Source organism: Choloepus didactylus, chromosome 6 (genome assembly GCF_015220235.1).
Source record: "Choloepus didactylus isolate mChoDid1 chromosome 6, mChoDid1.pri, whole genome shotgun sequence".
In the NCBI taxonomy this organism is placed as follows: Eukaryota; Metazoa; Chordata; class Mammalia; order Pilosa; family Megalonychidae; genus Choloepus; species Choloepus didactylus.
This window is the reverse complement of record NC_051312.1, coordinates 53,662,339-53,689,097: the sequence shown is the minus strand read 5'-3', so window position 1 is coordinate 53,689,097 and position 26,759 is coordinate 53,662,339. Positions and strand designations below refer to the sequence as shown.

Sequence of the window (26,759 nt, the reverse complement as noted above, 5' to 3'; positions counted from 1 at the left end):
GTCCCTCTATTTTTCATATTACCTTTTAAATTTGCTTAGGGTTTATTTTTCATAGGGTGTGAGATAGGAATCCAACTTAAATTTTCTCCATATTTTGAGCTTAATTTTAAAGCAATATTACCTAAATATGTATGCTGATCCCAGTGATTTTGTATGCTTCCTGTAAAATGTAAAAGTTATATATGTATATTTTATCTCTGTGCATGTATATTTGTTCCTGTATACTCTGTTTGATTTCCTTAATCTAATGACCTGTTAATGCATCAATTTGCCTATTAATGCATCAATTTCACACTATTTTTATTGGTGCATCTTTTCTTAATACTGGTTCATCTTGAACCTCCAATTGTTCTCTATTTGGGTGTTTCCTTTTTGTAATCTTTAATAAAGTTTTTTAATTGTTTCCATAAAGCTATTTTGCATTCTTTAATAAAGTAAATCCTAGATACCTTCATTGATTTTTTTTATGAATAGTGTTTTTATTTTCTTCATACGTTCAGTAAAAAAACTATCAATTTTCTTAGCCTTATTTTCTCTCTTCAGCAGCCTTGATAAATTTTCTTATTAATTCTGATAGTTTTTAAACTAATTCTTTGGGCCTATGTGCAGATGGCTACATTATCTGGAAATGATGGTTTCTTTTTACTCTTCCAATACATTTACCATTTAATTTATTTTTTCTTCTTGTATTTGCATTACCTAGGACATAGAATACTCTGCTGATTGAGGATGGTGATAGTTGCTAAAATAATTTTCTTTCTGATGTAAACGAAGTGTGTTTAATGTTTTCTCATTAAGAATGATGGATGCCATACTATTTTTGTTTTTTATTTATATTGTATCAAGTTCCTAGTTTTTTCCTTAGAAAATCACAAAAAAATTAACTTTTATGTGACATCTTGCTAATTTTTAAAGTTATAAAAAAGAAACAATTAAAACTTATTATGTCTTTATCATATGATTTTCTTCCTTTGAACTCTTAAGGTGATTAATTTTATTTTCTCATTTCTCTAATGTTACGTGATGCTTACATATTTGGGAAAAATCTTTCTTGGTTAAAATGTATTAGTTTTCAACACACTATTGGATTAGTTTAGTTAAAATTTTTATCTGGATTTTCATGATGCATTCATTAGTATTATAGGACTACAATATTCATTCCCTTTAAACACCTTCACCAAGACTTGGAATCGAGCTTCTACCAACAGTATAAAGATTTAAGCAATTTATTTCTTTTTCTATTTTCTCAAACAACTTATATAAGACATAGATTTTTCTCTTAAAAATTTAGTAGAACTCACCTATAAAAACACTTGATCTTGAGACTTTAGGGGAGAAGGTTGTTAGAAGAGGTGGTTTGGGTCAGCATCTCTATAGATTTAATTAATTATTAACATATTCAATTTTTCTGTTTTTGTTCCAATTATGGGATGTATTTCTCACGTATTCTAAGAACCAGCAGTTCAGATTTTTTCATAGTACCTACAGTCTTCAAAGGGACATACTTCCTTTCTCTGTCTTACTTTCCACCCTGAAATTCTGGTTAAGAGAAGACAGATGTTGGAATACTCTTACCAATTTCAGCCTGTAATCAATTAACCTAGAGAATCTGTGTCCTATTTGAACAATTTGTAGCTCTAAAAGTATCTTCAGGTGTGACTAATATCTCAGGAGTTTCAAACAAATTAATTTGACAATTATGTTTGTTTGGCGCTATATACCCCAGAAAAACATGTTCTTAAGCTTAATCCATTACTGTGGGTATGAACTCATTGAAAATGGACTTTTGATTAAGTTACTTCAGTTAAGATATGGTCCAAGGGAATCAGATTGTGTCTTAATCCTATTACTGAAGGCCAGAGAGAGAGAGAGAAAGACATAGGGAACAGCCAGAAACTGAAAGTCAATGGAACTCAGAGAAGTCAAGAGAGGTTGCCATGCGTATTGTGATGTGACAGAAAAGCAAGAACCAAGCATCACCTACAGCCAGCCCCAGAGCACCATAGTATCCTGGGAGAAAGTATTGCCTTGATTTTGGACTTTCCTTCGACTCAAAACTGTGAGCCAGTGAATTACCATTGTTTAAGCCAACCTACTGCATGGTTTTTTTTATGGGTGTGTGTATAATATGAGGTTAAGCAAGGTTTTGTTGTTTGCTGATTTTGTTTTGCTTTGCCTTTAGATGTAAAATGCCATAGCATGTTTTTTCTTGGTAAGAATGACCCAATAGAAGAGGAAAAATTATTGCTGTAGGAACTAGAAAGAATAATTGTTGGAAGAAGTCCTTGAGCAATTAAGAAGAAATGGTTTCTAGGACACTCCTGCATAGCAGGCTTTCTGTAGAAGTAAGATAATTTCATTCAGTTAGAGTTTTGAAGAGAGAGGCAGAGGTATAAAACAGGAGAAATTTGTAAGCTGATGTAGAATAGAATAAGATTTAAAATACTCATTCTTGTAATTTAAAGTGCATAAGAATTATCAGGGATATTAATATTGGCTTACTCCCAGGTGATTCTGCTGCAGTCATGGATCAAATTCTATAAAAGTTATTCAGATTAAATGGGGCAATACTGGATCCCTTCCTCTTGGTTGGGGAGCATAAAAGCCATGCATTTTTATGAATGTGGGTCTACCCAGGGTCTTGGAAGATGAAAAGCAGGTATGTGAACTTCATTCTCAAGCACATAGGAAATCCAGAGACCAGGAGCTAGATATGAATATAAGAGTAGGAAGGGATAAATAATGGCAACAGGATATGGCCTCAACGGCTTTTGATAAATACAGCTCTTCTGGTTTGCTAATGCTGCAGAATGCAAAACACCAGAGATGGATAGGCTTTTATAAAACGGGGGTTTATTTTGCTACACAGTTACAGTCTTAAGGCCACAAAATATCCAAGGTAACACCTCAGCAGTCGGGTACCTTCACCGGAGGATGGCCAATGGCGTCCGGAAAACCTCTGCTAGCTAGGAAGGCAGCTGGCATCTGCCCCAAAGCTCCGGCCTCAAACGGCTTTCTCCTAGGACGTTCCTCTCTAGCAAGCTTGCTCCTCTTCAGAACATCACTCCCAGCTGCACTCAGTTCCCTCCCCCTGAGTCAGCTCATTTACATAGCTCCACCAATCAAGGCCCACCCCGAATGGGCGGGGCCATGCCTCCATGGGAACATCTCATTAAAATCATCACCCACAGCTGGGTGGGGCACATTCCAAGCAACTCTAACCAGCACCAAACGTCTGCCCCCACAAGACTACAAAGACAATGGCATTTGGGGAACACAATACATTCAAACCGGCACATACAGCCTAATGCAGAATAAAAATGAAAAACAAGCATATTCCAAACAAGTGTCAATCCAAGATCCAGAGTGATAAAAGGCATAGGAGGCATGGAACTGCAAGTGGGCACAGCGAAATAGAGAACGGAAAAGAAGAGAAAAAAATATATAAATGCTAAGAACTTTTGTATGGCATTTTATTTGCACATTGATTAGGAAGAACTTGTAGGAATGCCAGATCTGATCAGCACTAGCTTCCAAATAGAAGCTGCTTTAAGTCTTAAGGATATGTGGATTGTGCCTCCTGGACCTGTGTAGTGCACAATTTGTACAAAGGTGGCATCTCTGAATGAATTCTAAAATCAAACACCCAAGTAGTTCCTTTAGGGTAGGTGCAAAAAACCATGCTATCTGCTGTCAGAATGCTTGAAGTTACACTTCAAATTGTTTTCATAAACTATTTCCTAAAATCTATGTAAACAGGTAAAATGTGTCAAATGCAAATGATATGTCAGCCAGTTTGCTAAGCATTTTAAACAGGTACCCTTATTTAAAATGCATAAAAAACTTGTGTTAATATAAGATTACCTCCATAGGGCACTGAAATAAAGATTAAGTAAACATAAAATGAAAGAGAAGAAAATTGTTATTTTAATACTACGATATGTGAGCTGCTGGAGAAATATGAAAGTATCTTAAACTGAGTGAGAGGGAAAACAGAAAAAAAATTATGAACTGTTAATAAAATTATATGCTTTAGGAAAAATATAAAATATACAAGAGTGAAACCATTAAAAATTGTCTTCTTTATGGAAACCCTATACAGTTCTCCAGGGACTTGAACTTAGATTTGTTTTGAAAGGGACTTATGGATCATTTCAATGTCATTTCTAGTGGCATGACTTATTACAAGTCATTCTCTTTCCTCAGAAATCTATGTTGGCAATTAGAAGTCAGGAAATTGGATAAAGAAAATTAAACCTAATTAAAATTCTTGTTTAGCAAGACAGGAAAGATAAACAAATGTGGAACCAAGTTTTCCCCAATGCATACACTTTTCTGACCCATTTGCTTATGTAGAGCCTGCAGGTCTGAGCTCATCTCCTCAATTTCCTTCCTTTCCTGAAATGGAGAAACCAGGAACCCAGAGACATTCATTTCATAAAGCACATCAAGGTGTTTGGACAAGCCAATGCATTCTCCAAAATGCTGGTTCTTATCTTAATATGGGGGAATATGGTAGCTAAATAAGAAGTTCTGAGTTTCAAAAGTATCTTGCATTATTAATAACATCCTGAAATGATAAAAATAGTGCTGCCATCAGGTTTGAACAAATGTAGTTAGTTAAATAATAGTTTGAGATGCTGGATTGAGCAAAGATCTCTTAGTTTGTAAAAACAAACAAACAAGCAAAAAAAAAACATTTTGGGATCAAGCCTAACAAATCAGAGGAATACCATATGGTTGTGTTTAAAAAGGTCTTAGAAGGTCTGAGTCATTGTATATGTCTGACCGGATTCAAAAAACAACAGGCACTTTCTTATCAGAATCCTCCCAACCAAGCGTCTGTAATAATAAGGGGGCAAGATGTTTACAAAGGTGACAAATATTGTTTCTGTTGTTGATTAGAGATGCAAATGTGATATGATTAGGAGGCTCTGGATGGGAAGAGAGATATTCTGTCTCTGTCACTACCAACCAGTAGGTATCAATTTTCTCAACCATAAACTGAAGCTGTTGGATTGTATTATCCCTATGATTGAGGCAGTATGACATAGTGTTAAGGATTCAGGCTCTGGAATAAGATTTGACTCAATTTGAAGCAGTCCTCACTCCCCAAGAAAATGAATATCACTCATTATTGGATAAGATCACTAGAGTAGCCAGCAGTGGAAACCAAACCATTAACAAGGATAAAATATACACACCTCCTGGGCTTGTCAGCTGGTACACTATTGCATGGTTGCACCATAGTTAAAATGTTAAAATATTTCAGGCTGGAAGAGTCTCTGCCTCAAACCAACCCACAATCTAGCAACTGAAGGACACAAATATGGCACAGCAAAGGATCGCCAAGATCTTGTCTAGGGATAGGGTATAGCATCCATTATGATTGGTTGGTGTGCATGCCAAATCAATTACTAAATACTTTTATTAGTACCCCTGTATCCAGCCTAGTAAATGGGATGTCTTCCGGCTCTTTCACTTATCAGGCTCAGCCACAATACACCAAGGAAAAGGTGGTAAATTTGCATTCTCTTTCTAACTCCCTGAAACCCCTCCCACCCAACTCTCCCACCACCCAGCTTCTCCTAGAGAAGAAAAACAGGTTTGATGAACATGAATTTAGGTTTCCAATAGCAAAGAATTGTGAACATTATGTTTGAGTATGTCATGGCATGCTTCTATTTCAAGGAAAATGGTGATGTGGAATGTGTAAAGGGTTTGATGATAAGGAGAGATGTATGCTGTGATGGTTAGGTTCATGGGTCAACTTGGCTATGTGATGATGCTCAGGTATCTGGTAAAGCAAGCACTGGCCTAACATTACTGCAAGGATATTTGTGGCTGGTTAATAAACCAGAAAGCTGGTTTATTAAATCCTCAGTCAATTGGCTGGAGCTACGACTGATTACATTAATGAAGGGCATGTCTTCCACAATGAGAAAATTCAATCAGCTGGATTTAACCCAATCAGTTGAAGACTTTTACGCGGGACGGATAGAGGACCTCCACTTCTTTGGTTAGCCAGCGAAGTGTTTCCTGAGGAGTTCATCGAACACATTCATCAGAGTTGCCAGTTTGCTGCCTGAGTTCATCGAAACTTCATTGGAGTTGCCAGTTTGCTGCCTGCCCTACAGAATTTGGACTTGTGCATACCCACAGTTGCATGAGACACTTTTATAAAATCTTATATTTAGATATCTCTTAGTGATTCTGTTTCCCTAGAGAAAGCTAACTAATACAGATGCAAACTGAGGTTCTAACATTTTTACTAACTGTATGCCATTAGGCAACTTATTTAAACTTCCTTCACTTCTGTTCCTTCATCTATAAAATCTTAATAATCATAAAAATAAGTAACATTTTTTCAGCAGTTGCTAGGTGCTGAACCTTTTATATGTATCATCTCATTTAATCTTCACAATAACCCTATGATGTAGATACTTTTTGTGTTCCTATTTTACAAAGAGGAAAGCATAGTTCACAGTGATTAAATAGTTTGTCCTTATCCTAGATCATACAGTTATTAATGGCAGAGCCAGATTTTACACTTAGTCTGTTTCCTGAGTACATGCTCTTAAATATTGCCCCCAAAGTACGTAAATTGCTGTCATGATAAAGAGTAGGTATTATAATTAAAATAAACAGATCTCTTAGAACAAGAATCTTATTTTCAAATAAGTTCTAATATGCTTATAGTCACAGCAGAGCTAAACTTCTGAAAACTACCCTAGAAAATAAAGGCAGTATATGTATAATATCTCTGGGGTCTTCCAGCTAGATCATTGCATGACACCCCAATGTCAATCATCATGTCTTCTAGGAGATTTGTAAGCACAACTGGTTCTAGTATTCATAGAGCTGATTGCATTGTTTGTGGTCAATGTCTACCCCTTCCAGGCTATGAAATTATCTGATCATTCAAGGCCAACAGAAAAGAGTTTGATCCCAAAGGGATAAAAACAAGAAATAAGAAATAAACTTCAGAGATTGCAGTCTATAATGAAAAGCAGCTGCCACAGAAGAGTCTGTTTTGACTGACTGCAGACTCTGCACGCTCACTGTGTTTCTTAGGTCCTGGTATTATACTTTTCAGGCATGCCTGGTCTACCTCCTTAACTAAGGCCCCAAAGAACCTCTTTCTCTGAGTGCAAATGTTCTTAATTCATGTCCCCTTTAATCAGAAGAGAACTTATCGAGACTCCCAAGAAGACATGAAAATGTGAAAAAAGAATAATTTTCTTAGACTTTCAATGCTCCAGGAGGCCTAGGGAGGGGCAGGGTCATGAGGAATGAGGGAAAAGAGAAGCCCATAGAATAGGGATTCGGCCTCAGCATGAATGAAGGGTGATGGAAATCTGACCCAAATTTACCATATTAGTTCTGTGGAACAAACATATATGTTGCTCTCTTGAAAGTCTTATAGTGATTGTTTTGCAAATAAAGTTCATATCTGTAGGTCATGATCTTACTCAGATTTTCTGACCACATCAACCATATTGACTTTTTGTTGTCTGGCCAATGTTAGATTCAGAATTTGAGCCATTCATTCTTTTAATAAGCATTTATTATGAAGCCCAGGTTATATTTTCAAAGAGGATACAATTCAATAGGCAAGATGAGATATATACAAAATGAGATACATACACAGATGCCTATAACACAAATTCTGAGGGGGGTGTGGGAGAAGCATAGAGAGAAAGGCTGCATAATAGGCAGGGGATGGGACACAAAGGACTCAATGTAGCATGCACAAAAATTGTTTTTTAGCTTGAAGGCAAAGGGGAGCCACTGAACTCTTTAACGGGGAAAGGAACATGTTAAGATTTGTGATAGAAAGATCACTCTTTCAGCAGGTTGGAGCATGGATTGAAAAGTGGAGAGAAAAGGAAGAGATTTTTAAGGAATAATTCAAACAGGAAATATAAGAGAAACTTTGACTAAAACTGTAAATATGACAGGAGAATAGCTAGAGAAAGGGGTAAAGTCAGAGCTGGAAGACAGTTTCAGGGAAGATAGAGGATTATGGGACAGCAAGAGCATGTGCTGAGGGGAAAGGGCCAACAGAAAAAAAATTTTTGAACATACATGAAAGAGAAGGGGAAAATGATGGATTAAGATGACTGAGTAGATAGGGTAAGATGGACTAGGATCCAGCTCATGCACAAAAGGAAATTCTTTGTAGAAAAGTAGAAGAACTTTTCCTCAAAATAGAGGGATGTGAGCAAGAATGTTTATATATATATAATTTTTTTTCAGTTTAAAATCTCTCTGTCCTTGGCTATTCAGTTTCTTTGTTTTCACTCAGCAGATGACCACTAATGGCCTCTCAAAAAACTCCAAAAACACACCTTTAAGGTCCCTGTGAGACCACAGTGTAGGTGTCCTTTGGTAAACCCACATCCATTAAAGCTATGCAAACAGCATTTCCAAAAAAGGGCTTCCTCACTACAAATTTATATTTTATATACACACACACACACACACACACACACAATAAGTATATATATAATATTATATATAATCTTTTCAGAGAAAAATATTCAGTAAATGAGGGTGTCAGTTTATTCATTCATTTATTCATTCAGCAAACATATTTCTTCTACATTAAGAAAATACGAATTTGTATATTAAGAAAATATAATATGAGATAGAGGTAAAATTAAGCATGTGGAGAATGGTATGTCAAATAGACTTCAGGAAAGTCACGGGAGTAAGCCTAAAGAATAAAGTTCTGAGCTGGCAGGCAGAAGATTTGTAGTAGCTAGCCACCATTTTCATTTACTTCTAGGCTGACATTTTATTGTCGTATGTACCATGGTCACATTTTGTACTATTTTTCTCTATCCCTGAGCTGTGCAGGTCTATAAAAATTTATAGAACACCTTGATGAGAATGAGACTGCAGAACCAAAAGTACACTGTGGTCTGAAAAGATGGTTTACATTTACTTTCTATTTTTAAAAAATTGCATTATCTCTGTCTTAGAATGTGTTGACAAAGGCAGAAGTATATATGGTTAAATCAGAATCAGACAAACTTGAGCTTGATTTACAGCTCTTCCAATTACTGACTAGTCATTTTGTACATATACACGTTCTCATAGGTAAAATGAGCATAATAATAATAATAGGGTTGTGTTTCTCATAAAGGAAATATTTAATAAATAAACCTGTATTTATTGTGGTGTTGGTTGTCATTATTGTTACCAATAATGCTAGTCAACATCATTTTATACAAAGGAAAATTCATAAGAAATATAAAGTTGCCTTTCAATACAGAAATAGGGAAAAAAACATGATGGAAATATTAAATGGACAATTAACATTTAATCAATATTTATATGAGTATAAAGGTAGCATCTCGGTATCAACTAGATCTCTACCATCTTTTGTTTATTGGGTTTTTATACTCTACATGAATTACAAAGAACATAAAATTCATATCATCTCCAGAATGCTATTTCATACTTAACAATACTTCTATTTATTATGAGAAGTCATTATAACAAAATCCATCCCAAACTATCACACTCAATATTACATGTCAACTATGGGCAGCTTCTAGCACATCTATTTTGGGACTCAGCTGCTTGTGTTGACTCTGTATCCTGTTTCTAAAATGAATTAAACAGGCTCTCTCTTTCCTTTTCAGCTAATTAGAGAATTTTAGAAGGGGGAAAAAAAACCCTGACACCTGTGATAAATAATTCAGTCTCACAAACAACACATCTGGAAAATGTATCTAGCACTCCATGGGAAATAGATCTGGCATTCTAAACGGTAAATCATGCATGTTTTGAACATTTAGGTCTGAGAACAAAACAAATCATTTATAAAAAATGAAGGATTTACAAATGGCCTTTTTCCCCTGGCAATTTTTCCACACGCTAATAATTCCTGGTGTTTTGTTTCCTCTAGACTCTGGATAATTAAGAAGAGAAGGAAAAATAAGCAAATATAATCTGGAGTCTACAATTATTCATATGCAAGGCTCGGCAACTGTGTTTCTAATTACAAAGAGGGACGCCTTAAAATGACCATTTCCAAGTACTTAGCTAGTGACGTTGGAAACTACAAAAGTATTTTTTTTTTTTTACTCATTGCATTATTGGGTAATTTCTTTCTTTTTTCCTAATAACAATGATGTTTTCCAATTGTAAATATACTATAAATTTATTCTGGACAGCATGTATACACACACATACACAAACAAGAAAATAAAAATCACCTATGATACCACCATTGATATAAACTCTATGTACCCTATTTCTCCCCAATATACACATATATTTCTTATTAATATATTGTCAAAAAAAATGTGAGCAACAAAAATTAAATTATATGGTCAGCTTATTCAAATAACATAATTACATGGAGCATTGAATAGGGATTGAAATCTGCTTGGTTTGTTCAGGTTTAGTGTGAAGTCCTGATACATCCCACAGTAATCTGGGCAGAGAATAAAAATGTATTTGCAAAGCCCCCTTGAGGGACTTGGGAGAAATGTGGAAATATTAAACTTTCCCACCTGGGGAATTCCTGATATTATCGCAAGCACTAGGAACTACAAATTTAATAGGCTAGACCCTCGATCTTGAGGCTTGCCCTTATGAAACTTATTCCTGCAAAGGAGAAGCTAAGCTGACTTAAATATACCTAAGAGTAACCCCCAAAGAATCTCTTTTGTTGCTCAGATGTGGCCTCTCTCTAAGCCAACTCTGCAGGTAAACACACTGCCCTCCCCCATACATGGGACATGATTCCCAAGGGTGTAAATTTCCCTTGCAACATGGGGCATGACTCCTGGGGATGACCCTGGCCCTAAATTAATATGTGGAGGAACTAGAAAAAGTTCAATCAAAATAAACCCAAAGTGAGCAGCAGGAAGGAAATATCAAAGATTAGCATGGAGATAAATGGGACAAAGAATAGAAAAACAATAAAGAAAATCAATGAAACCAAACACTGGTACTTTGAAAAGATCAATGAAATTGACAAATATTTGGCTAAACTAACAAACGAAAGAGAGAAAAAGGATACAAATACCTAAAATCAGAAATAAAGGTTATGACACTGCTACTGACTTTACAAAAATTAAAAGGATTATAGGAGTATACTATGAAAAATGGCCTACCGTGACTACTATGTAAGTAGTCCTTGTAATGCATATAATTGATAGTTCTAAAATTGCCAGCACTTTGGACTTTTAAGGTTTAGCTCAAATGTAATTTAACAGCTTAGCTCAATGCAACAAAAATACTCAGTTACTCCTCACCAAGCATTGGGGTAGGTGCTAAGGACAAAAAGTGGGCTAAGGCATTAACCTTGAACTCCAGGAAAGTTTTTCTCAGTCTAGCAGAGGAATTGGAAATGTAAGCAAATATGAATAATTCAATAGATAGCTTTGCAAAACAGGATTAGGAGTAGCATAGACTGTAGATTCCTTCTGACGTAGAAGGGAGTTAGAGAGATTAGAGGGCTTTACAGAAAAGGATTTGGGTGGATTTTGAAGAACAAATATGCATGGGTAGGCTGATAAAATGGGTAAGAAAGAGCAGTCCAGGATGTGGAAAGCCTTTCTTGACCTTTCAGGAAGAAAAATTTTATTTTGTTTATTTTCCTTCTTTTTTATATACAAAGCATTTTGTTCATATTCTCTTAATAATCACAGTTAACTTCTGAGAGCTTATGAAGTACAGAACTTGTTTATGCAATTTACAAGGTTAAAGTTATTAATTTAATCTTCCTAACCACCTGACAAGTAGATACCATAATTTCAATTTCTCCACAGTGATATATACTTGTGTCTATATATGCGCTGATTCAGAATCCAAATATTACAAATATTGTTCAAATAACCAATGCTGCCTCAATGACCCACAAATGTGGATCTAAATACCTGTTCTCTGACCTGACTTTCAGTTTCATATTACAGTGAAACTGTAGACCTCTCCTTTCATGTGGCTCAGGGAACCTCACATTCATTTTCAGCATTAGCAACCTCCCTAGTCTTACTCTTCTTAACTACTTTTCCTTCTCTCAGTTAATGCCGCCACTATTTTCTGTGTTGCAAAAGCTAAAAATCTTTCATCACCTGAGACTCAGCTCTGACTCTCATATCCCATCCAGACGGCCAAAGCTAAATCCTCACCCCACCAGGTAAGAGGTTCAGATATTAATGTGGATAGACCTAAGAATATCCATTCTCGTGGAGAAGATGGCATAGCCTTATTTCTTTCCACATTGGATGGGAAATGCTCTACTGCAAACTTTTCCATTGTCCTCCTGCCAGATATGGTTGGAAGAGACACTTTTCAGTTCTTTGACTAACATCCCAGCCCAATGATAGTCAAGATAAAAAAATCTCATTAATATCCATTCAACAAATACTTATGCAACACATATTGCAATGCACTGTTTTAGATACTTTAAAAGTTTTAGATCATTTTCTCCCTTAAATTAGGAGAAAAATGCCCCATGTCCAAGTAGAAAGTACATTGAACTATAACTCATGAAGTATTGGTTTATCCCTAGATATACTACTTTACTAGTTGTGTGACAGCAAGAACAGTATTTTTTCTAAGTTCATTAAATAGCAGCTATGAAAGTGCTTGTTATTATTATTACTGTAGAACCAAAAGGCAATGGCACTAAGGTTGGTGAAATACTTCTCATTCTTCCTCAATGTACATATTATTAAACCATAATTTTCTGTAGAAAGTTGCATCTTGGAAGTCATTCATAATAACAACTATAATAACAACCATTTAGTAAACATTTGCTGTATTACATTTGCAACATCATCTCATTTCATCTCACCATATCTTAATAAGGTATATAGCACTGTCTCAATACATAGATAAGGACATTAAGTCTCAGAGCAAAAAGTGGGAGAGCCAAGATTTGCATCATTATATTTTCTCCAAAATACATGCCTTTTATCCTACACTGTGCTGGTTAACACACACACACACACAAACACACACACGGGAAATGAAACAAAACTAATAAAATAGGTGGAAGTCACACATAGTTTATAAAGACTCACCCCAAATGTCTTATTCTGGGAAATTCCATTATGGTACAAAATATGCCTGTTTCCTTACCTAGGTCCTAGATGCAAGTGAGGGACAATGTCATCCATTTAATTATAATTGTTGTAGCTGAGTTCAATTGAAGGGGCAGAGAGAAGGCAAGCCATTCATGCTTGCTAATGTCCCTTCCTTTCTGTAGGAGGACTCGTTTTCCTAATGTCTATTTTAGTTCTTTCAACTACCAGATAATTTTATAATAAATGATCCCAAGCTCCTTGGGAAGTAGAGCCAATAATTTCCAGAATCTAATGAAAAAATTCTTCCCGGCACTTTAAGGGAAAGGCCTTATTTAGTTCTGAGGTTTGCAAAAATCATAAATATTTGAGTTCATACAAGTTTCCAAAAAAGTCCTATAAATGTGAAACCAATTTTGAAGCAAGAAGTTAGGACCAGTTTATAAAACATTAGCCTAACATCTGTGATCTATAATAGAAGGAAAGCAAAACTTAGGTAAAACAGAAGATGCCATATGTAAGAATGGAAACACAGTGAAAAATAAACACTGGTAATTTAGAAGGGATGTTTTATCTTACAGACTAGGGTGTCTGTCATAATGTATTGTCTTCCAGACAGACTTTAATAAAGAATCAAGATGATGGATTTCTCCTTGCTGGGAACACTCATGGCCTATAAAATAACAATTTGGATTTGTTTATATCTTTTTATGGTTCCAATTAACTCCATAGCCTCTGACTTTATATACAAAGAATGGAGGGTATAGACTAGACACATGGTACATTTGAATCTCAGAATGAAACTTATCCTACTGGACCAAACTGCCCTTCAAGTTGGAGATCTAGATGAGATCACACACATACAAAAATCCAAATGTTCTGAGTGTTCTATGAAGAATGACAGATAGAAACCCTACATAATCATACAAGTAATTATACAATTTAAGATAAATGCTACAAAAGGATAGAATAGAGTGCTCAAAAGTCTATAAAAGAAGGACTTAATTTAGATCAACAGGGTCAGGCAAGATCTTTCTGAGTAAGTGACACTTAAACTGTGACTTAAAGAATGAGAAGATGTGGCCTACATGAAGATTGTAGGAAGAAGAATTAGTATGCAGAAAGGCTCTGAGGAGTTAAAAAGGTTGGCATATTGGAGGAACTGAGACAAGCCCAGTGTACTGAAGTATGGTGAAGGAGGGAAGGAGAACCATAAGGGAAGGTTTAAAATGAGGGCTGATCATAGCTTTACAAGCTATCTCATGAATTCATCTTTTTAAAGCCAAAAGGAAGCCATTGAAGGTTTATAAGCAGAGGATGAATGATGTGACCTAATTTCCATTTGCAAAGATCATTTATTTTACTACGTTGAAATTAGTTTGGAGGGAGCAAGTTGACTAGTCTAAGAAAGAACTCACATCAACTTAGAGTATGTTAGTGGTGAGATGGTGGGAAGTGGGCAGATCTGAGACATGTTTGGGTGATGTAATCAACAATATTTGCCTGCTGATTTGATGTGGGGAGTGGAGAGGAAGGGGTCATGGATATCACTCCTGGTTTGAGGCTTGGGAATCTGGATAAATGACAGTGGTGTTATTGATTTGGGTAAGACTGGAGGAAGAACAAGTTCCTGTGAAGATGTGGAAGGTGGATAGAAATTAGGAGTTCAGAGATTAGTGTTTGCCACCTTAAACTTACACTTACTGGTGGAGATGTAATAATAGTAATCATATCCCAAACTCAGAAGAATGTAGTGGGAATAAAAATATTTATGAGTTGTTGGCATATAGGTGGAAATTTAAATCTTTGTGAATGGATGAAGTCATTTAAGCAGAGTGTGGGGTAAGACGTGAAGGCAAGCCAGGACTGAGCTCTGAGGAACACCGATATTTAACCAGGTAGGGGAGGATGAACTGGCAAAGATACAGAAAATGATATGCAAAATTACAAGGAAGAAAAATTAAGAAATTATAGTGTAAGAAACCAAAAAAATGCAGTTATCTTAGCCTTGGACTTCCAATATTTTTCTGCATATTGTGAGCACAGAAGTCTAAATAAGAACACATGTTTTTGAGACCTTTTCCTATTATGAACTGGATGTGTGGCCTTGGGCAAGTCACTAAAACTTTCCTATCTGTAAAATGGGCACAATAATCAATTCCCACATATCAGATCCTGATGAAGGTAAACTAACTTATGCAAGAAACACTGTAAATTGTTGTTATACAAATGCAAGATTTTGCTGTAAGTGAGACCAGGGACTTTTATCTGATGCTGATTACTACTAATTTCTACTATTTTACTTGTTACTATGTGTGCTGGTTTGGATGGTTTATGTCCCTGAAAACTCCATGTTCTTTGATGCAATCTTGTGGGGGCAGATGTATTAGTGTTGATTAGGTTGGAACCTTTTGTTTCCATGGAGATGTGACTAGTAACACCTTTGATTAAGGTATGACCTGTTGATGGGATTTGTCCCATGAAGGTGTGGCCCTGCCCATTCAGCTTGGGTCATGATTTAATTACTGGAGCCCTATAAAAGCTCAGACAGAAGGAGCTCACTGCAAGCTGCAGCTGAGAGACACATTTTGAAGACAGCCGTTGGAAGCTGACACTGACATTTTGGAGAACGCCATTTTAAAACGCACCCTGGGAGTGAGCAGATGCCAGCCACCTGCCTTCCCAGCTAACAGAGGTTTTCAAACACCATCAGCCATCCTTCAGTGAAGGTACCCTATTGTTGATGCATTACGTTGGACACTTAATGGCCTCAAGACTATAAATTTATAACCAGATAAACCCCCTTTATAAAATCCAATCCATTTCTGGTGTTTTGCAAAACACAGTGTTAGCAAACCAGAACACGATGTATCTTCATGAGTATAAATTACATTATTAGGATTTATTAGGTTACCTCTTTTTGTGTATGCTGTGACAGACTTAAATAACCAATAAATCTGTTATTTAATTCCATCAGAGGAATGTCTCCATGTTGGGTTCCCCAAAGTGAGGACAGGGAAGAAGAAGCTAGGAATGAGGAAAAATCCTTTAGCATGGGGCACAGGGAGCCTAGAAACCCTGGTGGTTGTTGGAGTCTGAGGATGGAAGGGTGGGAAGGTACATAATTACAATTCTAAGTCAGGTGTGATCTGAAGAACTGATGCTGTGGCAGGTGGGGTTGAGGAAAAATATCTGCTCAGGGAGATTCTCTTTAGATTTACAGACCAATAAGGACTAATTATATTTGGGCTTTAATGGTGTTAAATTTTATAAGTTCCCTATAAAAAGAGTTTGACACGTTTGGCCCTTAGCAGTTATTAAAAGTAATCATATTTTTGGGTGGGACGTGGCGGGAAAGTGAAAGACCCATGGAGTATGGTGTTAGTCAGGGTGAGAGACATTGAAAGAAGTCAGGAGAGGCACCCAAGAATCTCAGAAGACAACATGAGTAGAAGCCTCGAGTCCTGAATTGCTGTTCCAGCTCTGGCTAAATTAACTTGGTAAAAATGCTTCAATTGAGATACTATTAGTCTTCTACATAAATGTGTAAAGTTACCCCTACATCTCCAGCTGGGCCTCTGTCTGACCTGTAACCATTGGTCATGTCCCCCCAGTTTTAGGAGAAAGCATGGCAACTTGAAGCTACTGGCAGGGATAAGATACTTTGATGTCAAACTTGATTCTTTCCTAAGAAAATGATATGCAAAATTACAAGGAAGAAAAATTAAGAAATTATAGTGTTAGGAAACCAAAAAATACAGTTATCTTAGCCTTGAAGATCAATTACATTGATGTTGTCAAAATGGTTGCTTCAAAAGGAGAATAGACACTTTATTATTTATGCCTAGGATTTTGATTTTTTTATGCCTCGAGTTTTAAATGGTGTCATCTGAAAAGTAACTCTTTTTGGAAGTCTTTCTTCCAATATGGAAAGGAAAAAACAATTGAAAAGAAGAAATGGTTCGAAGGAGAACATTCTCACCTTGTGGAAGTGAGAACTGTCAGATGACATAAAAATGCAGCTATGAGCAGATGAAATACCCATTAGAATGTTGAGGCATTTTTGGTCATTCAGATTATCAAGAAAATAATCATAATTGGTTCCCTGGTGCTAAGTATACATGAACACTTATACTTAGTGGTCTTTAATCCTTTAGAGCTTTTGATGACTTGACTGATTACTTCATCTACTTTAAAAGTGACCAACTGAAAAATTTCAGTCAAGACAGAAGCTTGGAGTAGAGGCTGGTACTTTAAAACAGTTAAAATCCTTCTCGTTCATGTCTTCACATTGCTGCACTTTCTGTTGGTGGTGTGATAATCTGACAGGAAGAATTCATTGGATGTGGAGAAATAATTGCCTTCACTGGTTTAAAAAACAGTATCTTGACTTTGATTAGGAAAGAACATATTTCAAAACTGGGGTACTCGAAGTGTGATCCCTGGAGCAGCAGCATAAGTATCACCTGGGAACTTGTAAGAAATGCTGATACTCAGGCCCCCTTCTAGAACTCTTGAATCAGCAGATCTGCAGTAGGGCCCAACAATCTGTGTTTTAACATGCTCAAGTGATTGGAATGCCAATAAACTTTGCATACAACCTTGAAAAGTATTTTCTCCTCTTAGCTGGAATGAAGTCCCTCATTTTTGTTGCCAAGAAGTAGTATCCTGTCTCTGCTCATCCTCAAGTCTCTGCTCTTGCCTGTTATTTGAGTTTTGGGGTATATTTGACTTGAGGTGGAGGTGTCCTATGAGAGAGGACAGTAGCTTCTTCCACACTGGAGGTGTTCCAAACAGGTAATTTTAAGAAAAAATTATAAGCCCAAGACTCACATTTTCAAAAGAGAAATCAAGGGCCCTTGGCTAAGATCACCAAGTTAGTATGTGTCAGAGCCAAACCTTGCATCCAGGTCTTCTGAGCCCATGTTCAGTGTGGTCCTAATTTGTCCTTCACTTCTATATGTGGGACAGGCAATGGAGAGACAGTTCCTGAACTCTCACTCATCGCATGAGAAAACGAGGTGCAGATTTGTGGTGGCTTACCCAAAACCACATGGAGAAGCATTATAACATCATTAGAGGACTCCAAAAGTGATAGGGATTGATTTATAAGATTCCACCACAGGAAGGGAGTGTGAAAAGTAACACAATTCCCACTTTGTTCATGCATTTTTGTTCTGCCTGAAATACTTTTCCTACTCCTCTCTGCCTTGATAATGTTTACTTATCCTTTAGGTCTAGCTTAGATAGCACTTCCTTTGGAAAGCTTTCCCTGAATAAAGATGGGCTAGATTAGCTGCTCACTTGTCATCCTACTTGTTTCCCCCCACCCTTGACTGGAACTGTTTGTTGAATTATCTGATAGGAGGACTGGACCCAAATTTATCATGTGCAAAAGTGTATGCTCAGAATGGAACATACATCTGACACATCATTTTTAAAAAACTTAATATGTCCTGAAAGAATATATATATACATATATTTGTATATGTGTATCTTCATGTATGTATGCCTATAATTATGTATATAAAATCTCTTCTCTTGTTCTTCTGTTGTTCTGAGAAAGGAAGGATCACACCTAAAGAACTCATTTGAAAGAATGTGGCGAGTTCTAAACATCTTTTGGTTATCCATTCTAAAATTCTGCAAACCCATCTGCTAGGAAATCCAGCTTTCTGTTGGACACCAATATCTTATTTTAGAACTTTTGTTAGTTTCCCTTTTCTGACATGAGCAAAGACGGAGAATGGGTAGATCCTACTGTCTATGTATAGTCATGGTGTCATTTCTTAGTGACCTGTTGGCCTTCTCTCTTCCTATGATTCATCCAACTTCTATTCTGTTCTGAACCTTTCCAGGTCTTGTGTTTCCTGCATCATTTGAGAAACCAACCACTTACTGTCTGTGGAACTCAAGCTAGCCACTTAAGCTTTGACCTTCAATGTCCTCATCTATAAAGTAGGAATAATAATAATAATGTTTTCATGTATTTGTTGACATGAAATTAGACGATGTATGTGAAAATGATTTCCATGGTAACTGGCACATAGTAATTGCTACAGAAACATTAATAGTAATTATTATATTTTACTGTTACTCTTTGTGATTATGCTTAACTGTCTTCAAGGTAATGCTTACGTGCAATTGTTGCCTTTAAGTGCAATTTGCTAATCCAAGGTCCTCAGATTGTTCTAAATTGACGTCTACTGAGTTTCAAGAGACACTCGTTAGTCCTCTTTCCTGGAATTTTTGAGTCCAAACCTTTGACCCCTATCATTGAGGATAGGATGTAGGGGTAATGAAGAATCTAGAGGTTCTGTGTGGCCAATCCAGTAAGCAATGAGCCAGCAACAACTTTGGTCCCTGATCTAATGCCAGCGTCTTAGATTACTATAGGGCGGAAAGCAGGAAAGTATTCTAGGATATGACAGGATCCATGTTCCATAAAAGAAGTTGAGTGTTAGGAACAAGATATTTGAGACACTGCAGTAGGAAACAGGAATATGAAAACAAGAGTAGGAAATTGGACTAGTTATGCCTTATTTTGTTCACAACATTCTTCTATGTAGTAGTTTTTGCTCCATAGTCCAGTATATGATCCCATCAATTCACACCCAATATTATTTCATAATCTTGTCATTTTCTTTCAATCTAGGTCCTTCAACAATAGAACTTAATTGTTTTAGCCTGGCCTTATAAACGAGATCTTCTAGCCTTCCTATTCAACAGAGTTACATGATTTTTTTAAAGGACAGGAATCAGGATAGCTGGAACCTACTCAGCAATCCATCATTTACTTATTGTGTGATTTTAGTTAAATCCGTTAATCCCTGCATATATTCTCTATCAATCATTAGTCAATACATATTTTTTTTAAATTCAGTTTTATTGAGATAAATTCACATACCATACAATCATCCATGCCGTACAATCAACTGTTCACAGTGCCATCATATAGTTGTGCATTCACCACCCCAATCTATTTTTGAACATTTTCCTTATACCAGAAAGAATCAGAATCAGAATAAAAAATAAAAGTAAAAAGGAACACCCAAATCATCATCCCCATCCCACCCTATTTTTCATTTAGTTTTTGTCCCCACTTTTCTATTCATCCATCCATACACTGGATAAGGGAGTGCGATCCACAAGGTTTTCACAATCACACTGTCACTCCTTGTAGGTTACATTGTTATACATTCGTCTTCAGGAGTCCAGGCTACTGGGTTGGAGTTTGGTAGTTTCAGGTATTTACTTCTAGCTATTCCAATACATTCAAACCTAAAAAGTGTTATCTGTATAGTGCATAAGAATGTCCACCAGAGTGACCTCTCAACTCCATTCTCTCAATCTCTCAGCCACTGAAACTTTATTTTGTTTCATTTCGCATCCCTTTTGGTCAAGAATATGTTCTCAATCCTGTGAAGCTGGGTCCAGATTCATCCCCAGGAGTCATATCCTGTGTTGCCAGGGAGATTTACACCCCTGGGAATCAGGTCCCATGTAGTGGGGAGGGCAGCGAGATCACCAGCCAAAGTGACTTAGAGAGAGAGGGCCACAGCTGAGCAACAAAGAGGCACTCAAGGGGAAACTCTTAGGCACAATTATAAGCAAGTTTAGCCTCTCCTTGCAGCAACCAGCTTCATAGTGGCCAGCCCCAAGACAGACAGCTCAGCACATCAAGCCATCAATCGCCAACGTTTGTGAGAACATCAGCAACAATCCAAGTGAGGAAGTCCAACACCTCTGCATCCTCCCCCAGCTCTTCAGGAGGGCCCCAAATATATATTTTAATTCTCCACCCAAATTACTTTAGGATGTGTTGCTATTTCATTCTAATCTATACAGACCTACCATAGCTCACTTCCTATTCAAAGTTCCATATAATTGTAGTGTTTGAACAAACTGACTATAGAAGTTATATTGTTTAGAAAATATAGATCCTACACCAAATAAACATCTCTTCCCTTGGTCTCACATGGAAGTTGAAGTTTTAACACACAGTCAGTTTCAACCTATACCCATCGGCCTGATTTGTTCTAGTCTTAACCAGATCTGCTTTATTCATATCTCTAATTGAAGTCTGGGCTCTATTTCAGCTTTTTTATTTTTAACAGTTGCTGTGTGCATTAATATCAAGCTCTAGCTCTGAGTTTCAGGTGTCACACATATACCCAATGTTCCAGAGACCAATCAGGTTATACACTAAGGGATCAACATCTTAGTTTGTAGACAGCCATTACAATTCAGGAATAGATTTGACTGCTGTAAGAGCTTACAATCTAGGGACCATTACAATAATCATTTCCCTGTTACGCTGTGCTTTAAGATTCATTCTGAGTTTACACATTATAGTTAGTCCTTATTGGTGAGGCATTATAGTGTTTGCTTTGTTTCTGGCATACTTCACTCAATATGCTGTCTACAGGATCCATTCAACTCTTTCTGTGTCTCACAGCTTTGCTCTTTCTCGTAGTTGCTCAATATTCCATTGTATGCACACACCACAGTTCACCATTCTGTTCCTCAGTCAATGTACCCTTAGGCCACTTCCACCCATTGCAAATCATGAATACTGCCTCCGTAAACACCAATTTACAACTGTCCATTCATGTCTCTGCTCTCAGACCTTCCAAATACACACCCCATAATGAGGTTGTAGGACCTTATGGCCCCCACATACTTAACTTCCTGTGGAGCCACCACAGTGACCTCCAGAAAGGCTACACCATTCTGCCTCCTCAACAACAGTAAATAGGTATATCCCTCACTCCATGTTTTCTCCAGCACTTTTAACTCTATTTGTATTTTTTCCTACAACCTCATAGAGATATAGTCACATAACAACCAACCATCCACAGTGTACAATCAGTTGTTCATGGCATCATCACATAGTTGTAAATTTATCACCACAGTCAGCACTTGAACATATTGATTATTAGGAAAAAGGTTTCTTTTTGGTGAATAATAAAAAAGAAAATAAAAAGAAAAATAAAAATGTAATACAATACAATATAATAATAAGGACAGAAAATAACACCACCACCAAGAATCCCACATCCCTCCCCCATATCCCCCTCTCATACACATTTAACTTTGGTATATTGCCTTTGTTACATTTAATGGAAGCATATTGGAATGTTACTGTTGACCATAGACTCCAGTTTGCTTTGATTATGTTTTTTCCCAAATGCCATCCCTTTTTCAACACTCTGCATGGTTGACATTCATTTATTCTCCCACATGTGAGAACATTTTTATATTTGTATATTTAGCTACAGTCATTGGCCAGTCCAGTTTTTGCCAAGTCATACAGTCCCAGTCTTCATCATCTGTCTTTACCTCTGATGTCATACATTCCCCTATCCCACCTCTTTCAGCTTTACTAACAGACACCTTTGTTCCATGTACTTACGATATTGTGCTACCATTGCACAGTATTATGCTATCTATTTCTGGATCTATACAATCAATCCTGCCGAACATTTCTGTAGTCCTTCAGCATCAAATGCCTGATCTCTACCCTTTTTCTATCTCCTGGTACCCTGTGTTATCAGCTTTTAACTCTCAGAGTTTGCTCATTAATGTTAGTTCCTATTAGAACACACAGTATTTGTCCCTTTGTTTATGGCTAACTTCACTCAACATAATGTCCTCAAGGTTCATCCATGTTATTATATATTCCATGTCTTTGTTCTGTCTTAGAGCTGCATCATATGCCATCATGTGGATATACCACAGTTTGTTTATCCACTCATCCAATGGTGGACATTTGGGTTGCCTCCATCTCTTGGCATTCGTGAATAATGCTGCAATAAACATTGGTTTACAAATGTCCGTTTGTGTCTTAGCTTTCAGTTCCTTTGAGTATATACCTAGCAATAGAATAGCTGGGTCATATGGCAAATCTATACTTAGCTTCCTGAGGAACCTTCACACTGTCTTCCAGAGTTGCACCATTCTACATTCCCACCAGCAATGAATAAGTGTGCCTCTTTCTCCACATCCTCTCCAGCACTTGTCATTTTCTGTTTTTTGAATAATGGCTATTCTGGTGAGTGTGAGAGGGTATCTCACTGTGGTTTTGATTTGCATTTCCCTAATAGCCAGTGATGTTGAGCATTTTTCATATGTCTTTGAGCCATTTGTATTTCCTCTTCAGAAAATTGTCTGTCCATGTCTTTTGCCCATTTTTTAACTGGGTTATTTGTCTTTCTGTTGTTGAGTTGTAGGATTGCTTTATATACTCGGGATATTAAACCCTTATCTGGTATGTGGTTTCCAAATACTGTCTCCCATTGTGTTGGATGCCTTTTTACTTTTCTAACAAAGTCCTTTAATGTACAAAAGTGTTTGATTTTGAGGAGATCCAATTTGTCTGTTTGTTCTTTGGTTGCTCATGTTTTGGGTGTAAGGTCTAGGAAACCACCTCCTATCACAAGATCTTTAAGATAGTGCCCTATATTTTCTTCTAAGAGTCTTATGATCTTAGTGCTTGTGTTTAGGTCTTTGATCCAATTAGAGTTAATTTTTGTATAAGGTGTGAGGTAGGAGTCCTCTTTCATTCTTTTGAAAATGGATATCCAGTTCTCCAAACACCATTTATTGAAGAGGCTGCTCTGTCCCAGTTGATTTTGCTTGACTGACTGATCAAAGACCAATTGTCTGTAGATGCGAGTCTATTTCTAAGCACTCAATTTGATTCCATTGGTCGGTATCTCCATCCTTATGCCATTACCATGCTGTTTTGAGCACTGTAGCTTTGTAATATGCTTCAAAGTCAGGTAGTATGAGACCTCCCACTTCGCTCCTCTTTCTCAAGATATTTTTGGCTATTTGGAGCAACTTGCACTTCCAAATAAATTTGATTACTGTTTTTTCTATTTCTGCAAAGTAAATTGTTGGGATTTTAATTGGTATTTCATTGACTCTATAAATCAGTTTAGGTAGAGTTGACATCTTAATTATATTTAGTCTTCCAATCCATGAATACGGTATATTCTTCCATTTTTTTAGGTCCTGTTCGATTTCTTTTAGCAGTATCTTGTAATTTTCTTTGTATAGGTCTTTTGCGGCCTTTGTTAAGTTTATTCCTAAATACGTGATTCTTTTGGTTGCTATTGTAAACGGATTTTTTTAAATTTCTTCCTCTTGTTGCACATTATTTGTGTATAAGAACACTACAGATTTTTGCATGTTGATCTTGTAGCCTGCCACTTTGCTGTATTCATTGATTAGCTCTAATAGCTTTGCTGTAGATTTTTCTGGATTTTCTACATATAGAATCACGTCCTCTGCAAACAGTGAAAGTTTTACTTCTGCGTCTCCGATTTGGATGCCTTTTATTTCTTTTTGTTGCCTGATTGCTCTAGCTAGAACTTCCAGCACAGTGTTGAATAACAATGGTGACAGTGGGCATCCCTGTCTTGTTCCAGAACTTAGAGGGAAAGCTTTCAATCTCTTCCCACTGAGTACGATATTAGCTGTGGGTTTTTCATATATTGCCTTTATCAAACTGTGAAAATTCCCTTCTATTCCTATCCTTTGAAGTGTTTTCATCAAGAAAGGATGTTGAGGCCGCCGCCACCGAAGCGGAGACCCGAACGGCAAGCGCCACCAGGGCAGCAGCCGCCACAGCCGCCGCCACTGGGCTGAGGAGTCGGAGACGCAGGCGGATGAGGTGGCGGTGGCGGCGGCGGCGGAGCGGGAGCTGGGACTGGGCACGGGCAGAGCGCGGCGGCGCGGGTATATTCCAGAGAACAGGTCTTCAAACATCTTTGCTGTATTGACTCTGAGCTGTCAGGGGACTCAGGCTTATGAGGAGGTTCTGTCACACAAAACAGTGTCTAGTGAAGACGACAAGAAACAGGGGAAAGGATAGGAAAAAGAAGCTAAAGTACTATAGAAAACCATGAGATCTATTCGATCTTTTGCCAATGATGACCGCCATGTTATGGTAAAACATTCAATGATCTATCCATCTCCAGAGGAACTTGAAGCTGTTCAGAATATGGTGTCTACTGTTGAATGTGCTCTTAAACATGTCTCAGATTGGTTGGATGAAACAAATAAAGGCACAAAAACAGAGGGTGAGACGGAAGTGAAGAAAGATGAGGCCGTAGAAAACTACTCCAAGGATCAAGGTGGTCGGATATTGTGTGGTGTAGTGAGGATTAGCCTGGTTGCAAAAGGCTTGCTGATTAAAGATGATATGGACTTGGAGCTGGTTTTAATGTGCAAAGACAAACCCACAGAGACCCTGTTAAACACAGTCAAAGATAATCTTCCAATTCAGATTCAGAAACTCACAGAAGAGAAATACCAAGTGGAGCAATGTGTAAATGAGGCATCTATCATAATTCAGAATACAAAGGAACCCACGCTAACTTTGAAGGTGATACTTACTTCCCCTCTAATTAGGGACAAATTGGAGAAGAAAGATGGAGAAAATGTTGCGATGAAAGATCCTCCGGATTTATTGGACAGGCAGAAATGCCTGAACACCTTGTCATCGCTCCGACATGCCAGATGGTTTCAGGCAAGGGCAAATGGATTAAAATCCTGTGTAATTGTCCTGCGTATTCTGCGTGATTTGTGCAACAGAGTTCCCACGTGGGCACCATTAAAAGGATGGCCACTAGAGCTTATATGTGAAAAGTCTATAGGTACTTGTAATAGACCTTTGGGCGCTGGGGAGGCCTTGAGACGAGTAATGGTGTGTTTGGCATCTGGAATACTACTTCCTGGGGGTCCTGGTCTTCATGATCCTTGTGAGCGAGACCCAACAGATGCTCTGAGCTATATGACCGTTCAACAAAAAGGAGATATTACCCACAGTGCACAGCATGCACTCAGACTATCAGACTTTGGCCAAATTTATAAAGTTTTGGAGATGGACCCCTTTCCATCCAGTAAGCCTTTTCAGAAATATTCCTGGTCAGTTACTGATAAAGAAGATAAGTGGTAATTCAGGAGAGAACTTCTACGTGTCGTCACCATTCTGTCTACCAACCCAGCTGCATCTGCATCTACTCATACACTTTGCCTGTTCTCCCTTGACTTTGGATAAACTGTCTAGGCTCTTATTTTAAGACCCAGCTTTCTACTTGTACTGCTAGTGGTCATTATTCTAGCAATTCTCTCTCCCCTCATCAGCATCAATTCCTCCCTCTCTTCTGGTTCTTATCAGCTTAAAAACCTGCCATAATATATTCCATCTGAAAGACAAAACCAAAGCAAACCCTGCCTTATTTTATAGCTCCCCCAACAGAGCCCCTTTCTTTGTTTTATAGCAATACTTTTAGAAAGAGTGCCTATACTTTTTTCCTCCCTTTTCTCACTTCCTGTTCTCTTTTAAGCCTGTTCCAGTCAGGTTTCTTCCTTGCTTCTCTACCAGAGTGCCTCTTGTGACCCTTATGTTGATAAATTCAGTGGTCAGTTTTTCCGTCCTTATCTTAGTCAATTTTTTTAATACAGCATTTGACACAGGTGACTCTTCTTTTTCCTTCTATATTTATTTTATTATGAGATATAGCACATATATAGAAAAGTAAAAGAATGTGTAGTTTAAAAATAATTAAGTAAATCTGTATAATCACCATCCCATTTAAGAAACAGAACATTATCACTCCTTAGAAGCTATCTGTTTATCCCTCCCACCAACCCGCCCCCCCATCCCAAGGGCTTTCAGTGATCATTTCCTTGATTTTC

At 37.3% G+C, this 26,759-nt stretch overlaps 1 protein-coding gene across 1 annotated transcript; it reads left to right on the top strand.

The window, feature by feature from the left end:
- The first annotated feature begins 24,740 nt into the window (after positions 1-24,740).
- LOC119536933 (spermatid perinuclear RNA-binding protein-like) lies at positions 24,741-26,016 on the top strand. The gene has a single exon (XM_037839602.1). The coding sequence runs from the start codon at positions 24,961-24,963 to the stop codon at positions 26,014-26,016; it is 1,056 nt and encodes a 351-aa protein (XP_037695530.1). The 5' UTR covers positions 24,741-24,960.
- The last annotated feature ends 743 nt before the right edge of the window (positions 26,017-26,759 follow it).